Source organism: Chamaea fasciata, unplaced genomic scaffold (assembly GCF_029207755.1).
Source record: "Chamaea fasciata isolate MVZ Bird 193981 ecotype frontalis unplaced genomic scaffold, bChaFas1.0.hap1 SCAF_15, whole genome shotgun sequence".
NCBI lineage: Eukaryota > Metazoa > Chordata > Aves > Passeriformes > Sylviidae > Chamaea > Chamaea fasciata.
This window is the reverse complement of record NW_027094100.1, coordinates 2483959-2506430: the sequence shown is the minus strand read 5'-3', so window position 1 is coordinate 2506430 and position 22472 is coordinate 2483959. Positions and strand designations below refer to the sequence as shown.

At 41.1% G+C, this 22472-nt stretch overlaps 1 protein-coding gene across 7 annotated transcripts in view; it reads left to right on the top strand.

Annotated features, from left to right (window-relative positions):
• TENM2 (teneurin transmembrane protein 2) overlaps positions 1-22472 on the top strand; it is a 615717-nt gene that overhangs the window by 569636 nt on the left and 23609 nt on the right. For 5 of the 7 annotated variants that reach the window (XM_066196981.1, XM_066196978.1, XM_066196985.1 and 2 more), the window contains 8 exons: positions 2700-2910; positions 7839-7958; positions 9891-10152; positions 10835-11102; positions 12247-12390; positions 13904-14153; positions 17080-17100; positions 20932-21164. In XM_066196981.1, the coding sequence (XP_066053078.1) occupies positions 2700-2910; positions 7839-7958; positions 9891-10152; positions 10835-11102; positions 12247-12390; positions 13904-14153; positions 17080-17100; positions 20932-21164 (1509 nt within the window). The remainder of the gene's footprint in view (positions 1-2699; positions 2911-7838; positions 7959-9890; positions 10153-10834; positions 11103-12246; positions 12391-13903; positions 14154-17079; positions 17101-20931; positions 21165-22472) is intronic. The other 2 variants (XM_066196982.1, XM_066196980.1) reach the window with 1 other exon arrangement.

The window sequence follows — 22472 nt, the reverse complement described above, 5'->3', positions numbered from 1 at the left end:
TATATAACAGTACAATATGGCTGGGGAAATGGGCTGAGAGAAACCTCATGAAGTGCAAGCTCCTGCACCTGAGGAGGAACAACCCCAGGCACAAATGGATGCTGGGACACACTTCTTTGTCCAGTGACTGAGCACTGGAGCACGGTGCCCAGGGAGGCTGTGGAGTTTCCATCCTTACAGACATTTCAAAAGCTCTGTGGGCAACCTGGGAGGTCCAGCCCTCATCACCTCCAGGGGTCCTTGCCAATCTCAGCCATTCTGTGATAATACTCCAGATAGCAAATTAGGCAGACGTGAGCTAAAAACGGATATATTCTGACAGTAACCACTATTCTTTCATGCATGGAGTCAGAGATTTCAGAGCAGCAAAGTCAATAAGAGGAGCATCTGTGGATGTCAGCAGCACAGTGGTGTCTAAGCCTTAGATACCAAGCAGCAGTGCCCAGGGCCTGGCTGTGTGTGTGCTGAACAGACCCAGACCTCACTGCTGCTATTGCAACAAGCCGGATCAGCTAGTTCACTTAAGGTAAAAAAAATCCTAAATCCTGAATCTTGCCATCCGAGAATAAATTACTACAGGAGAATATAGCCATGTAAGTAATAATGTTCTAAAAAGTACACTGTGTTATGCTTTATGCCTGACTTTCCTGAATGTTGTTGTAAGCATCTCAGAGCATCTGAGTCTGATTTCACAGAACTGCAGCAAAACCTTCTTACAGGGAAGGAATCACAGGCAGGTTTTCCCCTGCTGTTGAATGGAGAGGTTTCCAGCCTCCCAGGTCCTGAACTGGCAATTCAGAGCAGTTTGATTGCCTGCTTGATTGTTTGTGAGATAACGGTGAGATTGGCAGTGGCAGGGTAATTTACTGAAGATTGCAATGTCAGACAATATCCAAGGGGGCTCGTGAGCATAAAGATGTGATTCACATGACTGACAGGAGCCTGAGGGATTGATATGCCCATTCCAAGTTCACGGTGTCATCTCAAGTGTTTGGCTACAGCATCCCATAATCAGCTGCATGATGAAGTCATCACAGGCAGAACTGATGCTCACCTCTAATAACAGGTATAGCCAAAATATGATGAAGCTTGAACAGGTAAATGTAAATTTGTCAGAGGGAGTAATTTAGATCCTGTGGTTTGCCTCTGCTATTTTTAGTGTGTTGATAGGATTTCCTTGCCTGGTGGTCATCTGAGTAACAGAACTGAGTGGACTAAGCAGTGGGCAAAGCTCAGTTCATGGTTGTAGAGGTCTCACAGACTGGGAAAGAAGCTGAGAAATTCTCAGAGCTTAATAGGAAAACTGCCTTGAGTTATACCCTGGAGCTAATGATGTCCTCAGAACGATTATATAAAGTGGGGAGAAAATGAAGTGCAGCAAAACAGAAAGTTCCTGCAGCCTCGTTGGAGAGGATTTCAAGACGAATGGAGCTCTTAATGTGAATAGGCGAGTGACCTTAAAGCAACATATAGCTCTCACAACAAGGTACTTTGTCTGACTTAAATCTCCTTAGAGGCCTGAATGAAACATTGTCAGCATACCTTGGCAATTTTGTTTTTAAATCAGGTCAGGCACAGTCATTTCGGGCACACACAATGGGTTGGAAATACAAGGCTAATTGTAAAATAAGAACATTTTTTATAGTTTTAGATTGGTATTTTTTTCCTTTAGGTTTCTTTTTCAGTTATCACTTTGCTGGTCTGTTGTGCACTTGAAAGTCCTGAAAATGCATGAGTCATGATCTTAACCTAAGGTACTTTTGTCTGCTTGCCCACTGGAACGCTCTCTCTTGTGTATGATTTTCAGTGTATGCCCAGGCCATATTTGTAGTCAAAAATCAGATTGATACACTTTGGGAAGTTTTACAGACATAAGTAGATTTCAGATTGATTCTTGCCAGAGTAAAGCAAATGGTTATTAATTACTAAATCTTAGTAGAACTCCATTGAGAGAACATATTTCAGTTAAATAATTATACCAAATGAAGGGATGATGATAGAATCGTTACTGTATGTGCTACAATTGTTTATTATCTAAGCATACAGATTGATCTCCCCCTTGGCTCCCTCTTAATTTCTGGTGTTAAAATTCTGGGGTTTTTCCTTAAAAATGCAACTTAAGAAATATTTTTGATGGACAACCTAATCTGTAATATGATGACTGAACCCACCAACTTTGTGACTGATCCTTCCTTATCCAAGCATGCACACAAGTTGTGAGCCAGGTATCCACAGGTGGGAGTTCCAGCAGTCCTTTCCTGGGAACTGCCAAAATGGCTACAGTGTAATTGGTATTTTACTTAGGTAACGATAACTTTGTCATCCCCATCTCCTCTCAGCTCCTCAAACAGAACAAATGAAATCAAACAGCATAATTCTCAAGACAAAAAACAAACAAACAAACAAACAAAACCAAACAAGCAAATAACCTAAACAAAAATCCATTATTGGTTCCACTTCCTTTTGCCTGATTTGAGCCCCTGACAGATTTCTTGGGATTTATTCTCATCTAACCGTGGTTTACATAAACTGTAGTGTTTTTTAGCAGTGTACTCAAAAGCATCATCCTCATGGCACTATTGACTGAATTACCAGGTTTAGGGCAGAGGAATGGTATGAAGTTTTTCCCAGTGCCTTAAACTTTCCATGGGTATTTCCATGGGCGCTGTTGCTGGATCTCAGTGCCTGTTACCTTTCAGATGGGCTGGTGGACTGCCTGGACCCTGACTGCTGCCTGCAGGCCACGTGCCAGAACAGCCTGCTGTGCCGGGGCTCACGGGACCCGCTGGACATCATCCAGCAGAGCCACGCCGGCGCCCCCGCCGTCAAGTCCTTCTACGACCGCATCAAGCTGCTCGTGGGGAAGGACAGCACCCACATCATCCCCGGGGAAAACCCCTTCAACAGCAGGTGAGAAAACCCCTCTGTCTTGGTTTAGATAGACAGGTATCTGCCAGGGAAGATTGGAGTCTCCCTTGGAATGTAAGCCCCCCCCCCCCCATCTCCCCTTTTCCAAATTATTGTAAATTTGCAAATAAAGGCTGTCAGGCAAAGATTTTGGGAACAGGTATAGCAGTTCTTTACTAGGGATATTTAAAAAAAAAAAAAAAAGTTGTAGTACACAGGAATAAGCAAGCAGGCAAACAAACAAACAAGAAATCCTAGAAAAAAGAAAACCTGACAGAGTCAGAAATACAACCTGACACGCTGTTGGTCGGGGTGTTGGAAACGGTCCAAAAGCAAGCCCTTCTGGAGAGGCAGATGTGGTCCTGTTGGAAGCAGAGATGGTTCTTGTGGAGCGAAGTGTCCTGAGGTGGGTCCATTCTTCTTTGGGAGTTCCATGGGAACACTGCCTGTCAGGTGACACTTGTGGCTCCTTTTTATCTAGATGGAAATGGTTTGGCTCCTCCTCCCCAGGTAGAGCATCTCACAGTAGTATGATGTAATGTGTCATGTCATTGGTGAGCTTTAAGGGCCCATTAACAAAAGATATCCCTGTGGGGGTAGTGGAAGACTGAGCAGAGATAAGAAACAATGCCCCACCCGGTTTTAACAGCTGGCTCGTTATCAGAGAAGGCAGTTACACCCTCACTTCTGGAGTTACAACAGATACAGAAAAATCTCCCCAGCTGGGGTTCAACAGATGGAATAGAATAAACATTTTTTTCGGTTACAAAACCCAGGATACCCTGCAACAGCAGGTGAGAAAACCCCTGCAACAGCAGGTAGCAGCTGGGAATGTGACCCCTGCTCGGTGTGGTTGCTGTGTTTAGTGGTTTTTTTCATGTTTTAGCAGGAGGTGTGTAGCCCTGGTTCCATGCCTGAGGTGTTTTGGTTTTCTGAAATTCTTCTCCCAGAGAATTTTCTGTAAACAGGAGAAATGTTTTTGTAGCTGTACCTATGTCATTCATTCCTTTTCCTAGGAGGGACTTCTTCTTGATGTCCCTCTGGTCTAATCAATGTGATTGAAGGGGTTTGCCTTTGTTTGACCAATCAAATTGATCTGTGTAAAATAGTATAAAAAAAGACACATCCCAAAAATAAAAGAGTCATTTTCAGCCTTCTGAATCTCAGAGTCTGTGTCATTGTAGTGTAAAACAACATCAGGGGTGCTGCTTTCAGGTGCTTCATCCCAGACATTGATCACACTGGGGCCACGCTGTTGCAGTTTATGATGTGGCCTCTGTTTTATAACACTGAGTTTTATTAGCATTTTAACATTCTGGCAAAGCCCAGAAGAAGGTTTCTTCCACTAAGTAGTAGCTTCTGAGGTTTATGTTTTATGAAGACTGCAGTCAAGAGAAAGGGAAAACACAAACTAGTTTCCAGTTAATTTTTAATGTAGTGCCATTAACACAAATTTCAATAATGGAATAGCATTTCAAATAATTTTAAAGATCCATTGATTTACGGAGTTGTATTATTTATTCCTTACATAAAATCATTCTATATGTAACATTGATCCACCTGACTGGGATTTCTTCCTGTTTTTTTTTTTATTTTTCTATGCTTGTTTTCTAAGATTATTAATTATATATTTGCAATGAATCTAAAAGCCAGCACATCATTAATTGATATTTGATGCCATTGTATGCTTACAAGAAGATTGGTATTTATCAATATTATATAAATAGGTCTCCATGGAAAGATGCTAAGAAATTGATGAGTATATTTATTATGTTCATATCACCAAAGTTAAAACTGAAGAAAGAGCTTCATTTGAGCTAACACCCAAAATATTGCACTTCATTACAGGAAACTGTTTTCTCAGTCAAGATCCCATTACAGGCTTAGTGAGTGATGTAGAGCATGTCCCTAAATATTTGTCTTTGAAAAGAGGATCATAATGCTCCTGGATACACCAGGCAGGTCCCCATTGCATTCACTCCTGTGCTGCACACAAGCATCTCCATATTCCACCAGGAAACCCCTTTTGGATCCTACTCTATGTAGTACAGATTTTATGCTATTCTATAAAATACTCCATGTATACACACATGGAGTTGCTCAAAAAAATAGAAAAAAAATGTTCTGTTTTCACCTAGATTTGTGGTGATTTTTCTTTTTTAATCCTGGAAGTGTTTAGGGCCAGGTTGGACAGGGATTGGAGCAGCCTGATCTAGTGGAAAATGACCCTGCCCATGGCAGGGGGTTGGAACAAAATGATCTTTAAGGTCCCTTCAAACCCATTCTATGATTCTACGAATTAGTGCTCTAGACTAAACAGGAGCTGAACATTTCCACCCTGAGGCTCCTTAAAAATAAAACCTCACTGGAAACTTCAGACTTTTTTTTTTTTTTTTTTTTTTAAATGTTCCTCATGGTAGGAGTCTTAGTTCTGTTTTATTCATCTGAGCTACGCTGCAGATTTTAACACATCTTTGCAAATGACCTATTAATGATGTTAAAATTGTTAAGTTTTGAAGGTACTTCTGATAATTCTATAGCTCAGCTGTTATTCTTGGTACCAATCTTAGGCAAATCTAATGCATAGTGTCAAACTGGAAGTTTTAGGACTAATGGGTTTGTCTTTTAAAAGTGCCACAACATTCAGCTTCCAACTTTTCCATGTACTGAAGCTGCCATAGTCTCAGAAATTAGCTCCTGTGTTTGTAAGCTGTTTGCTTAGCTCAGTCTGCCATTCCATTGAAAGACATGAAAAAGTGTGACAAAATATTGGTTTGGGGTTTCTTTCCAGTCTTAGTATAAGAAAAAATAGTTATTTCCTACTCTGCTGAAGCAATAAGTAACAGAATTTATGACTGCAAAAATAGGTAAATCTCAAATTTTTTTTCTGTGCAGAAACAGGATGAAAGGAAGTTTTCAGGGGGAAAAAAAGATCTGTGTTTTTACACATTTAAACTCCTTGGTAAAAAAAAAAAAATTGTATCAGTTCAATTTGTCTGTTACACTTTTAAAAGATTACTGAAGAAAGGTGATTGTTGTATGTGTGACTATTAGTCAAAACATTGCTTCTTATAAATCCACATTTTAGCTTATTCTAATATCCATTAGAATTTTAGAAATAAAAAGGAATATTGTTGACAAAAATATTTTTATTCAAATGATTTCCTGAAATATTAAAATTGAAGATAGAAAAAATTAAGTCATGGGTGTTATTAGTTTTCTTCTGCCATCTGACAATTTCTTTCTGAATCTACTTTCTGCACAGTTTCCCTAGAGAAGCTTGAGTGACTTATTTCCTGCAACTACTTCTGTGTGTTTGTCACATAAAATAATTCAAGCAAAATGAATAACGCCAAGACAATTTTCTTAGTCCAATGTGTTCCCAAGCAGATTTTTCTCAACAGGTTTCAATTTCTATTAAGTTCCATATTCTGTTACAAAATGTTGATTTTGCAAATTAAAAATTGACCTGAAAGGTCAAGAAGCACTTGAAAGTCCTAAAATAAAAGTAACAGAAACGTCTTGTTTTTATTAATTAGATTTTTAATGTAATATTGAAGAAAATATTGCACCCTCTTTGGAATAAAAATATGAGGAAATAGTTGATAAATGGCCAATATAATACAGTTAGAAATGTACATCACAGCCCCTGAACATCGCAGAGTTGGTGGAAAAGACCTGCAAACAATGCCTGGTGTGACTGATGAAAGGAGCTGTTCTCTGCCAGGGGCCTCCCAGAGCCCAGCACGGTTTGTCAGTGTCCAGCAAAGCTCAGCCCAGGTTAACCCCCCTGTCCAGCTCAGCCTGGGGCCAGACATTCCTGGTTCAGGGTCGCATGGAGCCTGCCGAGCTTCGGGAGCAGCCCTAACCCTGCTGGGAAGGGGCTCTTCATTCCCCGTCTGTCAGCAGAGCAGAGTTGGTGGCTCATGCTGGAAGCACAGACTGGTGAATGTATAAATCTTTTCACCCATAACTACAGCAAAGTGCGATTTTACAATCCCTGAGATTATGGGTTAAGAGGACTTCACTCTCTCCCTGTTTACACCTTCTCCAGTTTTCCCATGTCCAGTGTAGCACTGGAAGCCGTCTACAAAGAGTCTTTCCTTTTCCATTGTCCTTTTCCCAAACAGCTTCCCCCCACCGCAGATCTGCTTCTCTGAGGGCACAGGGAAAGGAGCCAGGGGCTGGAAACTCCTCACCAGCTGGGAGCAGCAGCACTTTGTGCCTGCTGTGCACTTAGCAGCAGCAAAGCACTTGCCAAAGAGCAAAATCCGACTGTGCCTCTTAGAGGAGTAGCTCATCTTCATCTCCCTTAGGTTAAACAAAGCTGCTTATCCTGCTGGCCAAAGAAACGCTTTGTCTTGCCTGTGTGTAAAGCTGGACTTGAAACCAAATCCTTCTTTTGGCAAAGTGCAAGCAAGGGTTCCAAATCAGGCCAGAATGCAATGTAGGCACATTAGTTGTTCCCTAAGATGAGGGAATTTGTACCTTGATGTGAAGAATTGCTCATATAAAACAGAGACGTGGCATTGCACCGTATTTTTCAAGTGTCTGGGCACCCACGTGTGGTAGTGTACGCTGTAGGGAGTTTTAGAGTTTCAGTGTGGCCGCAGGGGCACAGCTTTGGCCTGGCTGAATGTGAGGGAGCTTCGCACTCTGCAAAGCCTCGTTAGACAATGAGGCAAACCCTCGTTAGGCAAGACGCTGACTGCCATTCTGTGTACTCTTCTCACAGCATACACAAGCACTTTCTTGATTTAGGTGCATGGAGGGAGCTGGGCAATATTGTGGTCCCTCAGTATTGTAAAAACCTTTGGAGTAAACTGGATTTAGAGTGAATGAGGTACAAGTGTTCCACTACTTCACTTATAAACGACATAACTTCCCTTTTGTAATTAGCTGTAATACCTTTAATTCTCTTTCTTTTTCAGTCTTGTGTCTCTCATAAGAGGCCAAGTGGTGACTACAGATGGGACTCCTCTAGTTGGGGTCAACGTGTCGTTTGTCAAGTATCCAAAGTACGGCTACACCATCACTCGTCAGGATGGCACGTGAGTGTCCCTGCTTCCCTGAGCCCCTGTTTGCTCTGGAGTGTCTTGGCTGATTAACAGATGGTGTGATCTAATGGAACCATGTGGTACCAGGCATTGCCTTCCTCCCAGGGCAAAGAGCTATTAAGTAAACACAAAAGTAATTTTTCACGCGGCATTTTGAATACTAACTGCATGTAAATACGAACAGGCTGACTTCTGATAATGACGTGTTAGCAGGCAGACTCCTTTCAAATAAATTGCTCTATATCTATGAAAACATTTGTGGGCTACAGCAATATCCAGCTGAGACAAGAAATATTTTATTTTAAAATGCAGAGCAGGCTAACACTTGTAGGAAAAAAGAAAGCATCATTATAGAGTAGTATACTTTGTTAAAATTTCCCTACTGCTTCTCTTTGCTTTTGAAGATACACTCTCTTTTGAGTTTCTTCAGGGTAGAATGTAATCAAAAGATTCTAATTGAATATATTTAGACAATTTCCTGCTGTGCAAAAAAGTGCTTTTTCCCCCTTGTATCAGCTTATTTGAAATGCACACAAATTCAGATAAACAAAAGTCAGTGTGTCATGGTTTTTCTAGTTTACTGGCTGTGGTAACTAAAACAGTCTATCTGACACAGGCATTGTAAACATTTGCCATTTTATCTTGATCTTGTATAAAAACAATGGAATTGATATAATTAATAGGAGTGAACTGAACTATAAGGAATATTTAAGTTCCATATTTTCCAGAATGTTAATGTTATAATAAAAGTATAATGTTGATTTCAGTGGTTTAAAATTGCAGTAAATGGTGAGCTGAACTATATTTAAATCTGCATAGATTTTTGACATCATTGAGTAATTTGTTACATTTACATACAGCAACTGATACCTGCTTCTGTTGTCAGAACAACCTGGAAGTATTTCTCATTTAAGCCAGGTTTCCAATGCCTGTGCAGCTCCACATTACTGCTGTGATTTTGTAGGGGGTTGGGAGTAAACACCTAATTTCTCTGAAAAATGATAGATCAGTTATCTTGGGGACAGGAATTCTTACTTGTAGAACACTTCTCATTACTATTCTCTTACTGCCATGTGTCCCATTCTATCCTTGATGGATAGGATCTTTTAGGAAAGGGGTAATTCTGTGTCCAGCTCAGAATGCACTTGGCTTCTCTGCTGTTTCTATATAAAGGTGACTTGAAATAATAAATGTGGTGGTTTGTTTATTGGCTATTTTTTTAAAATTATTTAATGCAGAATTTATAATATTATCGTAATGAGCTTTGTCCAGGTGACTTCAAATCATTGCTTGTTTTCTCTGGTTTTCAGCTGTTTAGTTGCTAGAGGTTCACATTCCATCGTTGATCTTTGGAACCATGGCATTTAAAACATAATCATGATCTCCTCACTCTCCCCACCTCTGGTGGTGTGGGGAGAAAATCACAAGGGTAAAAGTAAGAAAAATCTTGCCCTGAGATGAAAACACTTTAATAACTGGAATTGCAATTATAAAAACTGTAGTGAAAAGGAAAACAACAGAAAGATAAATTAATTCCCAGCCAGGTTCTGAGCAGCTTTCCCCCTATTCTGTATAATGAGAATGGCACTGTATGATCTGGGGTATCCCTTGGTCCCAGCTGTGTCCCCTCCCAGCCCCCATTCTGTTTGCTGGTGGGATGGGGTGAGGAGGAGGAAAGGCCCTGACTCTGTGTAAGCACTGCTCTGCTTAGATAATAAAAGCATCCCTGTGTTACCAACATTATTCTCACCCTGAATCCAAAACTCAGCACTCCGCCAGCTACTGGGAAGAAAATTAACTCTGTCCCAGCCAAAACCAGACCAATACCCATCACTGTTGGCATGCCTCTGTAGCTGTCTCATTAGCCAGGAATGTTATTACTGGAATTACTCAGTCTTGTCACTTCTAAAGGCCACACTTTCCTAGGTTTGACTTGGTTGCAAATGGTGGAGCATCCCTGACGCTGCACTTTGAACGGGCCCCATTTATGAGCCAGGAAAGGACAGTGTGGCTGCCATGGAACAGCTTCTATGCCATGGACACCCTTGTGATGAAGACAGAGGAGAACTCCATTCCCAGCTGTGATCTCAGTGGGTTTGTCCGTCCTGATCCAGTCATCATTTCATCACCGCTTTCAACTTTCTTCAGTGACGCTCCCAGCCGCAATCCCATTGTGCCGGAAACCCAGGTAAGAGCAGTGGGAGTGAAAAGGGTAGAGGAATCAGCGGTCAGGTGACAGTTCTGACCTGAGCCAGGGCCACCACACGTCCCCTGCAATTGCTGCTGCAAATGTCTCTGCAGAGCTGCGTTCGTTCTGACAGGTGCCAAGTTTTCAAATGAGGGCTGCAGGAGCTATCCCAGGTTTATGTCACCCGGACACATTTATCTTTGATACCTCCCATTATCGTACAACATATCAAGTATATCTGTGTATTTCAGTTGCCAGCTTATGTGTTTCAAGAGAATTTTGCAAAGGCTTGGCATGTGGTGCTGACCACAGACTGTTTCCTTATTTCTCACTTAGGACAAAGGCAAACTCTACTGGTGCTATTTTTCCACTGCTGTATTCAGTTAGGCTTTATACTGTTAGTGAAAGTTGTGGGTCCCTACGATACTTCTTATGTTTCCCTTGCATATAACTTGCAGTAAAAATGCTCGAGCTTATTTGCCCTTTTGCCAGCAGTGGGCTCTTCAAAAGATGTGTACACGGACAGCAAATAATTATTTGTCAGAAATGTCAGCTGAACTGTATTGGTTTGAGAACATCCACTCCCAGTACGAGAAAGACATCAGTTCATAAGAATACACAAGGTGATACATAAAAAACCCAGAATCATGAATGTAAAGTGTTTGATCTCTTTCCCACCCAGGTTCTTCATGAAGAAATTGAGATCCCTGGCTCTAGTATAAAGCTCAGCTACCTGAGTTCCCGCACTGCTGGATACAAATCCTTGCTGAAGATCATCATGACTCAGACACTTGTGCCACTGAATCTGATCAAAGTTCATTTGATGGTAGCAGTAGAAGGGCATTTGTTTCAAAAATCATTTCAGGCATCTCCCAACTTGGCATATACATTTATCTGGGACAAAACAGATGCCTATGGTCAGAAGGTTTACGGGTTGTCAGATGCTGTAGGTAAGTTCCAAAGCTTTCCAAGTGACGCCTGTAATTCTCAATGAGAATTCTAAATAAGAAAACTGCAAGCTTCCTTATGGAGGGGCAAATGTAGACTGAACAGTTTTTGTCTCCCTGACACAATTTATCTTTGTATTACAGTTCTTTTACACATTAAAGATCATATTCAGAGGGTCTCAACTCTATGAACATGCCTGGGTTTCCTGCTCAGTACCTGACTTAGAAGGTTTAGACCAGGCAATAGCAAAAACTGGCCACAGGAACTTAGGAGAAAACGAAGCCATCATTACAGTTTCATTTTCTTTAGTTATAAAATGATCCTCATGCTGGACTGGCTGGCAGTCTGCAGTGCATTTGGGTTTTCACACATGCCCTTATGTAGTCTCTTGTGGTGTAACACATTTGAAATGAAAATTCTGTTCCTCTAATGCTGTTCAGTCTTGTAGTTCTACAGCTATTTTTAGTTAGCTTGGTTCTAGTGGGTGGGAAGCAGAGTGATCATTTTAATATTTTTCAGTTTTCATTGAATAATTTTGATACAACAGGGTTAAAAATGAGCATCAGAGCTGTGCCAGTGTGGAAAGAGCAGCTTTTTTTTTTTTTTTTAATAATCTTAATTATTTTCTATATTTTCTAAATTCTTCTTTGGTATAGCTTTTCTTTCTTATGTTATTGCATGGGATATTGCTTTCCTGTGTGATGCTTACAGTGCAATTGTGCTTAAATGCACACAAAGTTTTCACTGCCCTTTGGTACATGGTATGTAAAATGAATAAATGCTCTGAACATCTGGCAAATTAAGAATTTATCTTGTCCTGCTATCTGATATTTTTAATTATTTAATGTAATTTTACTATATTTTAAAAATTTTATTTCTCACTTACCTCTCAGCAAACCCATCACTTCCCAGTGTGAGCTATTAAAATAGAAGAGATCAGATCCCTGCAGAATACATGTGAATGAAGTTTCAAATTTGTGTCTAGTCAAAGATCTGAATATAATATTGTAGAATAAAAGTGAGGAATATAATCACTCCGTCTTCTTGAGGGGGCTGGGGGACTGGAATACTCAATGACTTCAATGTGCTCTGGACATTTAATTCAGTGTTTGTTCAGCAAGTATATTAAATTTGATTTTATTTCAGTGTCTGTGGGTTTTGAATATGAGACTTGCCCCAGTCTCATTTTATGGGAGAAGAGGACAGCACTGCTGCAAGGATTTGAACTGGATCCTTCAAACTTAGGAGGATGGTCTCTGGACAAACATCATGTACTTAATGTCAAGAGTGGTGAGTTAGTTCATTCCATGTATTTGCTGTCCTATATGAAGTTTTTATTTGCATTATTATCACTTCCAAAAATGTGATTTCTCCACTCTTTTTGTTTCATCTTTAGCTTAGTAAGGTATGAGGCATATTTCAGTTGTCAGAAAATTTTTGTAGAATTTCAACAGATTTTTTACTGTTCTGCACAGCCTGAATTTCTTAAAGTCCTAATCTTTGTCCTCTATTCTATTTTTCATGTATTCTCCTGTAATGTCTTTCAGTCTTCCCTGTTTTTCTCTTGTTAACCACATCTGTCCCTGGCTTCTTTTGCTTGACCTCCTTTTCCCCCTAACCTGAAATGGAGCTTACAAGGAGTGTGAGTCTGTGACAAGATACTGAGTCTTCCTTGTCTTTCTCATTAGTCACCTGATTGTTTTTTCCTCACCTTTTTTTTTTTTTTTTTTTTTTTTTTGTCTTTCCATATCCTAAAATGAATCTTCTTGATCCTTGTATTTTACCAACAATTCTTTGGGAGCTGAATACTCAGCGTACATTTTATTTGTTCCCTGCAAAATGTTGCTTGCAGCCCTCCTGCTGATCATTACCAAAGAACAAAGTGTATTTCTGCTTAATAAATCTCAAGTATTGTTCAGAATTGGCAAGATCAGGCTATTTGAACTCATTTCCAGTGCTGGGCAGTGGATCCACATTTGGGTAGTAGATGCCAACAGAGAGTGTTGCCACCAGTGGGGACCCAGTTAATGTTAAGAGTCATACAACTTCATTCCTACAAGAATATGAGGCTGAAAGTTTCCAGCCAGATTTCCACAGTTTTTGATGACACAGAATATGGTCACACTGTCAGAAAACCCACTCCCTTCTTGGAGCAGGGGTCTGCTCTTTGAACAAATATTTTGAAGATAAATCCTATCTTGAAGGTATTTTCTTGAAGTCTAATAGAGATCTGTACCACCAGCTTCCCTCTTGCCTTTTATCATTGATCCTTAGCAGCCCTTCTGGGAGCTTCATCTTTCTCCTATCTTTTCATTTTCTGAGCTATCATCTTCTCTGGTGCCTCCATTTCTCATTTTTCATTTTCCATTAAAAAAGTGTGAAAGACTGAGAGGCGGAAAGAGAACAGTAAGGTTGGCACAGAATTCCAAGCAAAACATGATACAGGAAACTGGAGTGAGACACAAATAAGGAACAGCTCTTCTCCACCCACTCCGAAACCATCTAAACCACAGCCCCAGGCCAGAGCTGTGGCAGGGTTTTCTTTCATAACGAATACCAAAGGACTCTGAGTGTAGGTTTGGGTCTGTGGGTTTGTATGTGTGTGGGTTTTAGCACTGAATCTTCATTACACCTTTATTTTTACTACTGTGAAATCCTTCTGCTCTTTTTGTACCGCTGAAAAACCAAACGCCAGAGTTGTTTCAATGTACAGTCCTTAAAAGCAGCTGTTGAAAAGAAAACAGCCTGAAGTCCCCTGCAATGAACAGTGGTAATAACCACTTCTTCTCCTCTCTGTCCTTAGGTATATTGCACAAAGGCAATGGAGAAAATCAGTTTCTCACTCAGCAGCCGGCCGTGATAACCAGCATTATGGGGAACGGGCGCCGCAGAAGCATATCCTGTCCGAGCTGCAATGGTCTGGCAGAAGGAAATAAGCTCTTGGCCCCTGTAGCACTGGCAGTGGGTATTGATGGAAGTCTCTTTGTTGGGGATTTTAACTATATTCGGCGTATCTTCCCCTCCAGGAATGTCACGAGCATACTGGAGCTGAGGTAAGGCTTAACCTCGGCACTTCGCTTCTGGAGCCTGTGCTCAAATCAGCCTTTACCATTACTTTTTATAATTTTGAAAAACATTGTCACTTTCAACCTATTTGAATTCCAGTGGAGAAATGGGGCACAGAAATGCATAGTTCAAAGTCTGTAACTTACCAGAGCAGTGACTAAACTGAAGGACTTAAGAGTACAAATTAACTTGAAGAGAAAATACAGACCATCTCTTTCCGTCTCGTTAGTGGTCACTGATTCAGTCCTCCCTCAGTGCATCTTTTAGTTTTGTTTGAAAAGTCTGGAACTGACTGCCCTTAGGTACTGAGCCACAGTGACAGGCAAAGGTGTAACAGTCTCGTGAGGTCAGGTTCTCCTGCCAGTGGTTTTGAGATCCACTTTCACATTTCTTCTCCATGCTTGCGAGTCTATTTCTGTAGGTTGACAAGTGCAGTTCAGTTGACATACAGAGTCATTTTACATCATCAGAACTCTTTTTGAAGATTGTAAGTCTTTCCCCCTGTCCTGTTTCCCCCTCCAAGCTCAAGATTTGATCACTTAATAAGGGAAGGCATGAGTGTAGAATGTACCACTTCACCCATTTCTGTTCCATCTCCTTTTTTCATTCTTCTAGGAGAGGCAAGAGCTATTGCTTCAAATCCTAGCTCATGTAACTGGACCTTATACTTAAAGCACCACTGAGTATTTGCAGAAAAATGAGGAAAAATAGCATGCCCTGGCTGTCTGCTGCCCCTCCTGGAGCCCACTCAGGCAGTAGCACTGGTGCTCCTGGAAATTGGATATAGCTGCAAAGTGCATTGAGTGAATTTAGGTCACAAGTCTTTTTTTTAATGATATGACCAATAACCAATTCCTCTGCTTCCACATTTAGTTTTTAATTAGTGGGAAAAAGTGCAAAATGATTGGACTGTTAAAGAATAGGAGGCCTAGCTCTATTTTACACCTCTCTTCCATTCATGTCATTCTGTTGATGTCACTATTGTGAATTCTGATTCTATAGAAAAGAAAAGAGATCTGATTCAGGCCAATTCAACTCTGAAATCACTCTCTGACACCTACTTCATACACCATCAGGCTGCCTCATTTTTTTTTTTTTTTTTTTTAAGTCATGGATCATCCAGTGCTTTCTGCTAGCAGCTCAGTTTAAACCACAGAAGGTAGCTGGCACGGAAGTGTGACCTGCTATAAATATTTATATCAATATGCACTATAACTCTGCATTATATAGAATATGCTAAATTTTTTTTCTAAGTTGTTCAGATCTTTCTAGTAAAGAGGACTACAGCTTTATAGGTGAAGAGAAGCATTTTCAGATTAGAATACTTCTTATAATGCATTTTTATGCACCTCACCACTATCAGCCAGTGACAGCTTCTTAGCCCACCTTATGTTTGAAAATGTTGCCTCAAAATTTACAACAATATTAGTGTGAGTACTTTGCTTTTTCTCTCTGTGAGGGATTGAGAGGGAACTTGGGTTTTCATCATGTGTGAGGGAAAACTGGAAAGGACATCAGTAAAGAAATAGGAGATGGATTTTTATCTGCTGTTGTCCACTTCGTCCTTTATGAAAGTCTGTTTTCCACAGCATAGTTTCTTTAGCTTCTGTTATAACTAGAAGCAATTAACAGTGAAGGTGATGCATTGTGAGTGATGTTGGACAGCTGCAAAGGACTTGACATACAGATTTTTAGGATTTACAGACTTCAGGATTACATTATGATGTCCTTTAGCCCTTGTTCCTCTAAAGGGAATTAAGGTCCATTCCAGCAAACATAATCTATAGCAGTAATTGTGATTCATTGCTCATCTTGAAATCTGCATGAGTTACACGGGTAAGAGTTTGAAGATTTGAGCCATTTAAGTGTGAATGAGAGCAGAGTCTTCAGCTCATATCAAGTAGTCTGGATTACGTCCACAAATACTACAAACCAAATACATCGCTTTGTTTAGATTTCACAGCTGATGTAATTTTGGTTTCACATAAGCCCCTATAAATCTTGAATGCCTTTCTATGTCAGACTCTCCCAGTGTGCATATTTCTTTCGCACTGTCCTTTGTGAAGGTGCCTGGTTGGAATGGCCAGCAGGAATCTGGACTCCAGCGTTGCATGTGGGGCTTTACGCTGGGGCTGCAAGTTGGGGGCTGTGCCTGGAGTGCTGCAGCTCAGCAGTCACAAACCTCTCTGCTCTGTTCAGTGCAAACTCCTAAATGGAAATTACATCAACACAGTGAAATGCTGTGTGAGTGGAGAATGTGTTCACTTTCTTGTGGGAAGTGGAGAGCACTTTTCCTTTGGCTTTGTGTCTGGGCAGTAAGCTGTGGATCAGTTAATGCTGTTTATCTCCCATTCTACTGCTCGCTTAGAAGGGGCTTTTTTTACCCCAACATTGGCTTTGATAGGCTTAAACAGATACCAAGGATCATCCAAACTTGCTTTAAGCAATTATTTTAGAGACTGGGAGGAGAGAAAAACAAACTGCATAGTAAAAATTTGTCCAGAAGTAGCCTGTTGGAAAACTATTTTGATTAAAGAGGTTGCCTCCAACTGGCAGACAATATCCAAAACCAGTGCTTCCCCCTGCCCAGTTCTGTATTCAGAGAACTGCCAACTTCTCTCACTCCTATCCCCCAAGCTACACGTATTTCCATGTGAAAATTCTTTTAGTGGTTCAGAAAGTTTCCTGAATATGAGGGGAGGGGGGTGGGGGTAGGGGTATCCTATAGGGAATTAGCTTGCAGCTCTATCCCTCCCAGTCACTCTTCATCTGTAAGCTAAGCTAAGGCTAGTGCTGAAAAGAGATATCTTCTCCTGTGTCCTTTTGTAAAATAAAACAAATACTATGTTTGCTTTACCATCTATTCTCCAGCTAACTGTTTGTTCTTTTTTCTTCTGTTCCCTTTCTATAAAGAAATAAAGAGTTTAAACATAGGTAAGACATGAGCTCTTTCCCATATAATTTGATATGGTTTGTTTGCTTCATTGTGTTTGCTTTTTGTGTTGTGCTTCTTGTGTAATGTTATGTTCTTCATGTACCATATATAGAAACATTTTTATGTGCTAATTGTGTGTTATGAATATGATAAGCATTAGCAATTACAAAATGCAGTCAAAAAGCAGCCAATAAGTTCTGACAGTAATTAGAAATTTCTAGTAGAATGCAAGTATAATGAACCCCAAGCTAACTTCTAGATAAACACCTCTCCCTGCTGTCTGTAATTGGTCAAAATGGTCAAGGTAAACTACAACAGCATTTTCACAAATGCCAGAAAGGTTCGCAAAGGCACTAATGACTGCATATAGGTCAAAAACTCATTTTCTGGTCATTAATGATTTTCTGAACCTGCTGTCCTTTGCCATAATTTAGTTTATATTTCTTTTGTCAAACACATCTAATAGCCAACCTGTGGGTCTGGCTGTGTGCAACCACTAGAAGCAGTCACTGTGAGGTTCAGGAGGGAGGCATAGCCCTCCTGGATGTTAGGAGGAGAGCACTAGATCTTCTGGGTGGCGGCAGCATAGGAAACACTTGTGCCTCCTTTCATGCCACACCTGGGACAGGGAGGATGTTCACCCTGGAGAAAATCAAGGGCAACAGCAAGAAGAGCTCTCGTAAACTTTCATAATGTCCTGTGCATTAAAACCATACTTTCCATTTCTGTGATACAAGTTGATGCAATATATGGTCTGAGCTAAACAGGATCATTTCCCCTTAACAGTGTATTGTAACACCCCTAACTATTCTTATCTGGGTGAATTCATTCACAATTTGCTAATGATTATTGGTGATGCTGGAAGCTCCTCATTTGCTTCAACTGAGCCTAGGTCATATTTCATCTGCTTAGAGATTTGCTCTGGACAGCTTCTCTTTTGGTTAAACTTAAAGAAAAGCTGCTGTTGAAAAATAATTTGATGCACCTGTGAGAAGAACAGGGAGAAGGAGCTGCCCTTGCTGCCAGGCCCCAAGCTCCCTCAGAGAGCAGAGTGAGGCTGCAGGTGGTGGTGACCACACATTCACTCGGGGGGCTGGAGGCACAGACATTATTGGCACAGGGCACTGAGCAACACTGAATGCCATGGAAAATCTTTTAAAACAAGGTACAGTCCTTGGCCTCCTATAATTCAAGTGAAAGATTGCAACAGTGTGGAAAAAAGAGAGGCAGAGGTCTTTAATTGCTCAGATGGCAGTTTGAGAAATATTGAGTACTCATTTATAAAACAAATCCGTGTCTGAGGTAATAGTCTCATCGATTCTTTGGGGGCACAGTGAGTGCGTGTTACCTTCCAGCGGTCATTTTCTGCCAAATTTCCTCAAAAATTTGTTTAGAGTCTTTCACTATCTATTCCCTTACCTAGTTCAGGAGAGAGTAAAGGAGTGTGGAACAGGTCTGCAGCTTCAGTGAGCTGCTCTCTGACCTGGAACTGAAGCTTGTGACTGAGTCCCTGGCACAACTGCCCTGGGGGAGATTCCAGAGGAGAAAGGCAGGGTGAGCTCCATGGATGCACCATGACTGCAGGAGAGGAGAGGGAAATAGCCCATGTTCTGCCATTGCTCTTTACCCTGACTCATGTCTTATCCCATCCTGGTAGCAGCAGGGCACACCTAGGGCTGGCTGAGGGTAGAGGGGAGGCAGGGATGGGCACAGGCTGGCGAAATCATGTGTGAAAACAAGAGAGACTCTTCCATTCCTGCAGGGTGGCTGCTGCTCCCCAGGGCACTGTGTGAGCAGCTCTCACCACTGAGTCCAGCAGGATCCTCACTCCCAGGTGCAAGCAGCGGTGTCTGCGCCCAGCTCCAGTCTGTGCCTGCCCCAGGTCCCCGTTTGGCCAGGGTGGGGGATGTGCCTTGTTTCAGAAGGGCCGTGCAAAAGGCACCAGCTGCAGGGCAGCCTTGAGCTAAGTTTGGGTGTATTTGTGAAGTAGAGCACAAGGCCAGTGCCACAGCAGAGTGTGTTCTTCAGCGTAAGGGGAAAGCATGGTGGGAGAACAGAGCAGAGTTTCAAAGTAATGACAAACATGCAGGTGCTTGTATGGCTCAGATGCCTGAGAGACTGGAGGAATCTCTAAAGTGAAAAGAACTATTTTTCTATGTTGCAAAGAAGATTGAGCATTATTTTGGAGGGATGAGAAGGAAAGTGATAAGGGCGTAGTGAAGAGGTGCAGTCTGCTGCTGAAGATAAGGAGAGGAACTTGAGGAATAATGAGATCGTGCTCTAATCTCAAGCATGTCACTAGTTTCCCTGCATAACTTTGTCTACACCACTTAACCTCTCTGTGCCTCAGTTTCCTCCTCTGTAAAATGGGTGCTACACCCATCTTTTTCAAGTACTCTGAGATCCATGCATGAAATAAACCTGCCAAGTATTTTTTTGTTTATTGTATTTCTTCATCTCTAATTTCTACACTCCTAGACTTCAGCAGATGGTATTGCCTCTGCCTACTGAATTGAGATCCAACCAATCTCCTTCCTACTTTCTACAGTCTTAGAAAAAAACATTATTGACCTAAACCCATGGCATGTCAAAGACTGGCATAGAGGAAAATAACTGTAGAAAGTTCTATTTTGGGGCCTCCTCATTCCTCCAAATCTGGTCATGACCACGTGACCACAGTTATCTTGGCGTGCCAATGGATCCATCTGCCGAAAGTGGCTTTATTATAGTTTCAGCGATTCTGAGCAAGAAATGGCTTATGTCCATCATAACCTACCTCTGTGTATCCTCACTCTTGGAGATGGGCACTTTGGCCACATGAAACTAGGAGTGTGGATATTTGGAGGCAAATATCTCTGGTTACTGGTAAGTAACCTTCATTTTTTTTCTTCCTGTCTTCATTTGTCTTCTATGCTTTGAAACCACCATTGACCTTATTTACGCTCACCCATAGGCTCCAAAGGCTGGAAAATTCACATCATGCTTAAAATTCAAATAAACTGAGCAAAACTAGCCAGGCAAGATTTTGAAAATATTTCTGCACTGCAGTTCTGTGTGTGTGAATGTATATATATTGTGAAGATTGACATTTCTCAATTTGCAGATGATTTGCTAAAGTAGTTTCAAAATGTGACAAGCTGTCAAAAAACATATATTTCAGAAGAGAAGTAGCTTTCCATATGAGCGCCCATTCCAATCACAAACTGAGGACCAGTTTTTCAATAACAGAAGGTTTGGAGTTAAAGTCAGACACTTGAGGTCTCTGGTTTTAGTTACATAACCAACTTCATCTGCTGCAAATGAGATTCTTGATAAGAATGAATGAGAACAAATTTGCTTTAGAAATAAATTTGTTATGCCTCTGCCTCCTATTTATACAAGACCTCACAAATCTTGTGGCGTAATCTAAGTAACTCAGAAGCTGATTCTTTGATCTTACTCCTATGACTTCTGCTTCCAAAGGAGGTTAAACAAGGTAGCAGGGAGGGGGGAAACAGATAAGCCAAAGAGAATTGACCTGGAGCAGATCTAAAGGGCTAAAGAGATCAAGAGGAAAGACTGCTGTGCAGCTCTGGCTTATTGGGCTCTGCTGTGCAAGGTTCAGTGTAGAAGGATGAGTGAGATTTAAAATTACAGTCCCTCTGAACGCTGCCCAGGCCCTAATCAAGTCAGGTCCTCAGGTGATGGTCCTTCAGACCTCACCTCTGTACGAAGGTGTCAGACTTTCTTTCCAGATCTTTCTGTGCCTGATGAGTATCCAAGCTCTGAAAGCCTGTGAAGTTTCTAGACTGCTCAGCTGTTTCTGTTTTATGCTTTCTTTCTCTCTAAAGCAACAATCCCGCTCATAAATACTATCTGGCCGTGGACCCTGTTTCAGGCTCCCTCTACGTGTCGGACACCAATAGCCGACGGATTTACAAAGTCAAGTCCCTCACAGGCACGAAGGACCTTGCTGGTAACTCTGAAGTGGTGGCAGGGACAGGAGAGCAGTGCCTGCCCTTTGACGAAGCCAGATGTGGGGATGGAGGGAAGGCAGTGGACGCAACCCTAATGAGCCCTCGAGGTAAAGGAGGAAAAGAAGCCGGAGAAAATGACTGCGTGCAGCTAGGCTGGATGTGGAAATAATTATCTGGCAATTAAATCACTCCTTGCTCGGTGATTTTTATTCTGGGCTTTAATTACAGTGGATTGGCAAGTGTTCGTGCTTTGTTTAGTTAAAGCAAACTTTATTAGCCCAGCACTGAGTGCTGCAAAAGGAGAACAGAACACAAATTAGCAGGGTACCGCTCACTCCAAGAAGCAAGCGTGTAAACTGGGAAACTGATTGCTGTTGGAGATACAGTCTTTGGGGAGAGAAATTGCTTGCTGTGGCTTTTCTCTGAGGTTTTCCTCCATGTATCTCCTTTTTCTTCAGCGTCAGAGAAAAAAATAGAAGGATTTTTGCCCTTTCCAGTTTCTAATTTCTGACAAGAAGTTTTCAAGTTGATACAGAGATTTGGGGATGCGTTTCTTTTTAAGGCTTTTTTTTTTCCTCAGCTGTTTCATCTTAATTGTAAGGATAAATTAATCATGTGTATTTCCATGCGTTTCAAACATCTTTGGGTTTTTTCAGTGGCTGAAAATAACTAGATGATCATAAAGGTACACAAAAATGGAAAGTCCAGTTTCTTTATATAGGAAGTAGTTTCAGTTAACATGTAGAAATTAAAAAGATGAAGCTGTATCTATCTTCTCTCACTGCCCAGTGGGATGAGCACTGCAGCCATTTGAAGACAGAATTTTTTTTAGATCAATATTTTATTTTCAGCCTGAGAAATGGACAAGGCAGTGCACCAAATCAAAGCAGGAAAGGCAAGTGAGAAAAAGGCTGCCCTCCTTCCCAACAGGCAGCAGCATCCGTCTGTTCCTCCGAGGGAGCACCCTTCCATTCTTTGCCTTTCCTCTCTAAGGACTCACAGTGTGACAGGCATTGAACCTTCCCTTTTTTTTTTTAGGCTGGCAACCCTTGTGTCTTCATCTGGAAACACCAGATGTTCTTTCTGTATTTTTACTGCAATAGGTCAAAGAATTTAAAAAAATCCAGAGATAATACAATGTCCTCCTAGTTTTCAAAAATTTTTGAAGGAATTTTAAAAGATTTTTAAAAATTCTTCATCCTCATTAGGTTCTTCAGATGAAAAAGCAATGCCTCAAATTTCTGAGTAAAATTAGGAGATAATTTTTTAATTGGGTTTATGTAATACATCAGAGAGTTTGAATGTAGAAATAAGCTGATGGATTCTGCTGGGTCTTTGGCATGTTTGGGGATTTCTGTGGTTTTCTTTAAAGCCCTGAAGGATAAACCTGCTTGATGCCATTTCTTTGGCAGGAC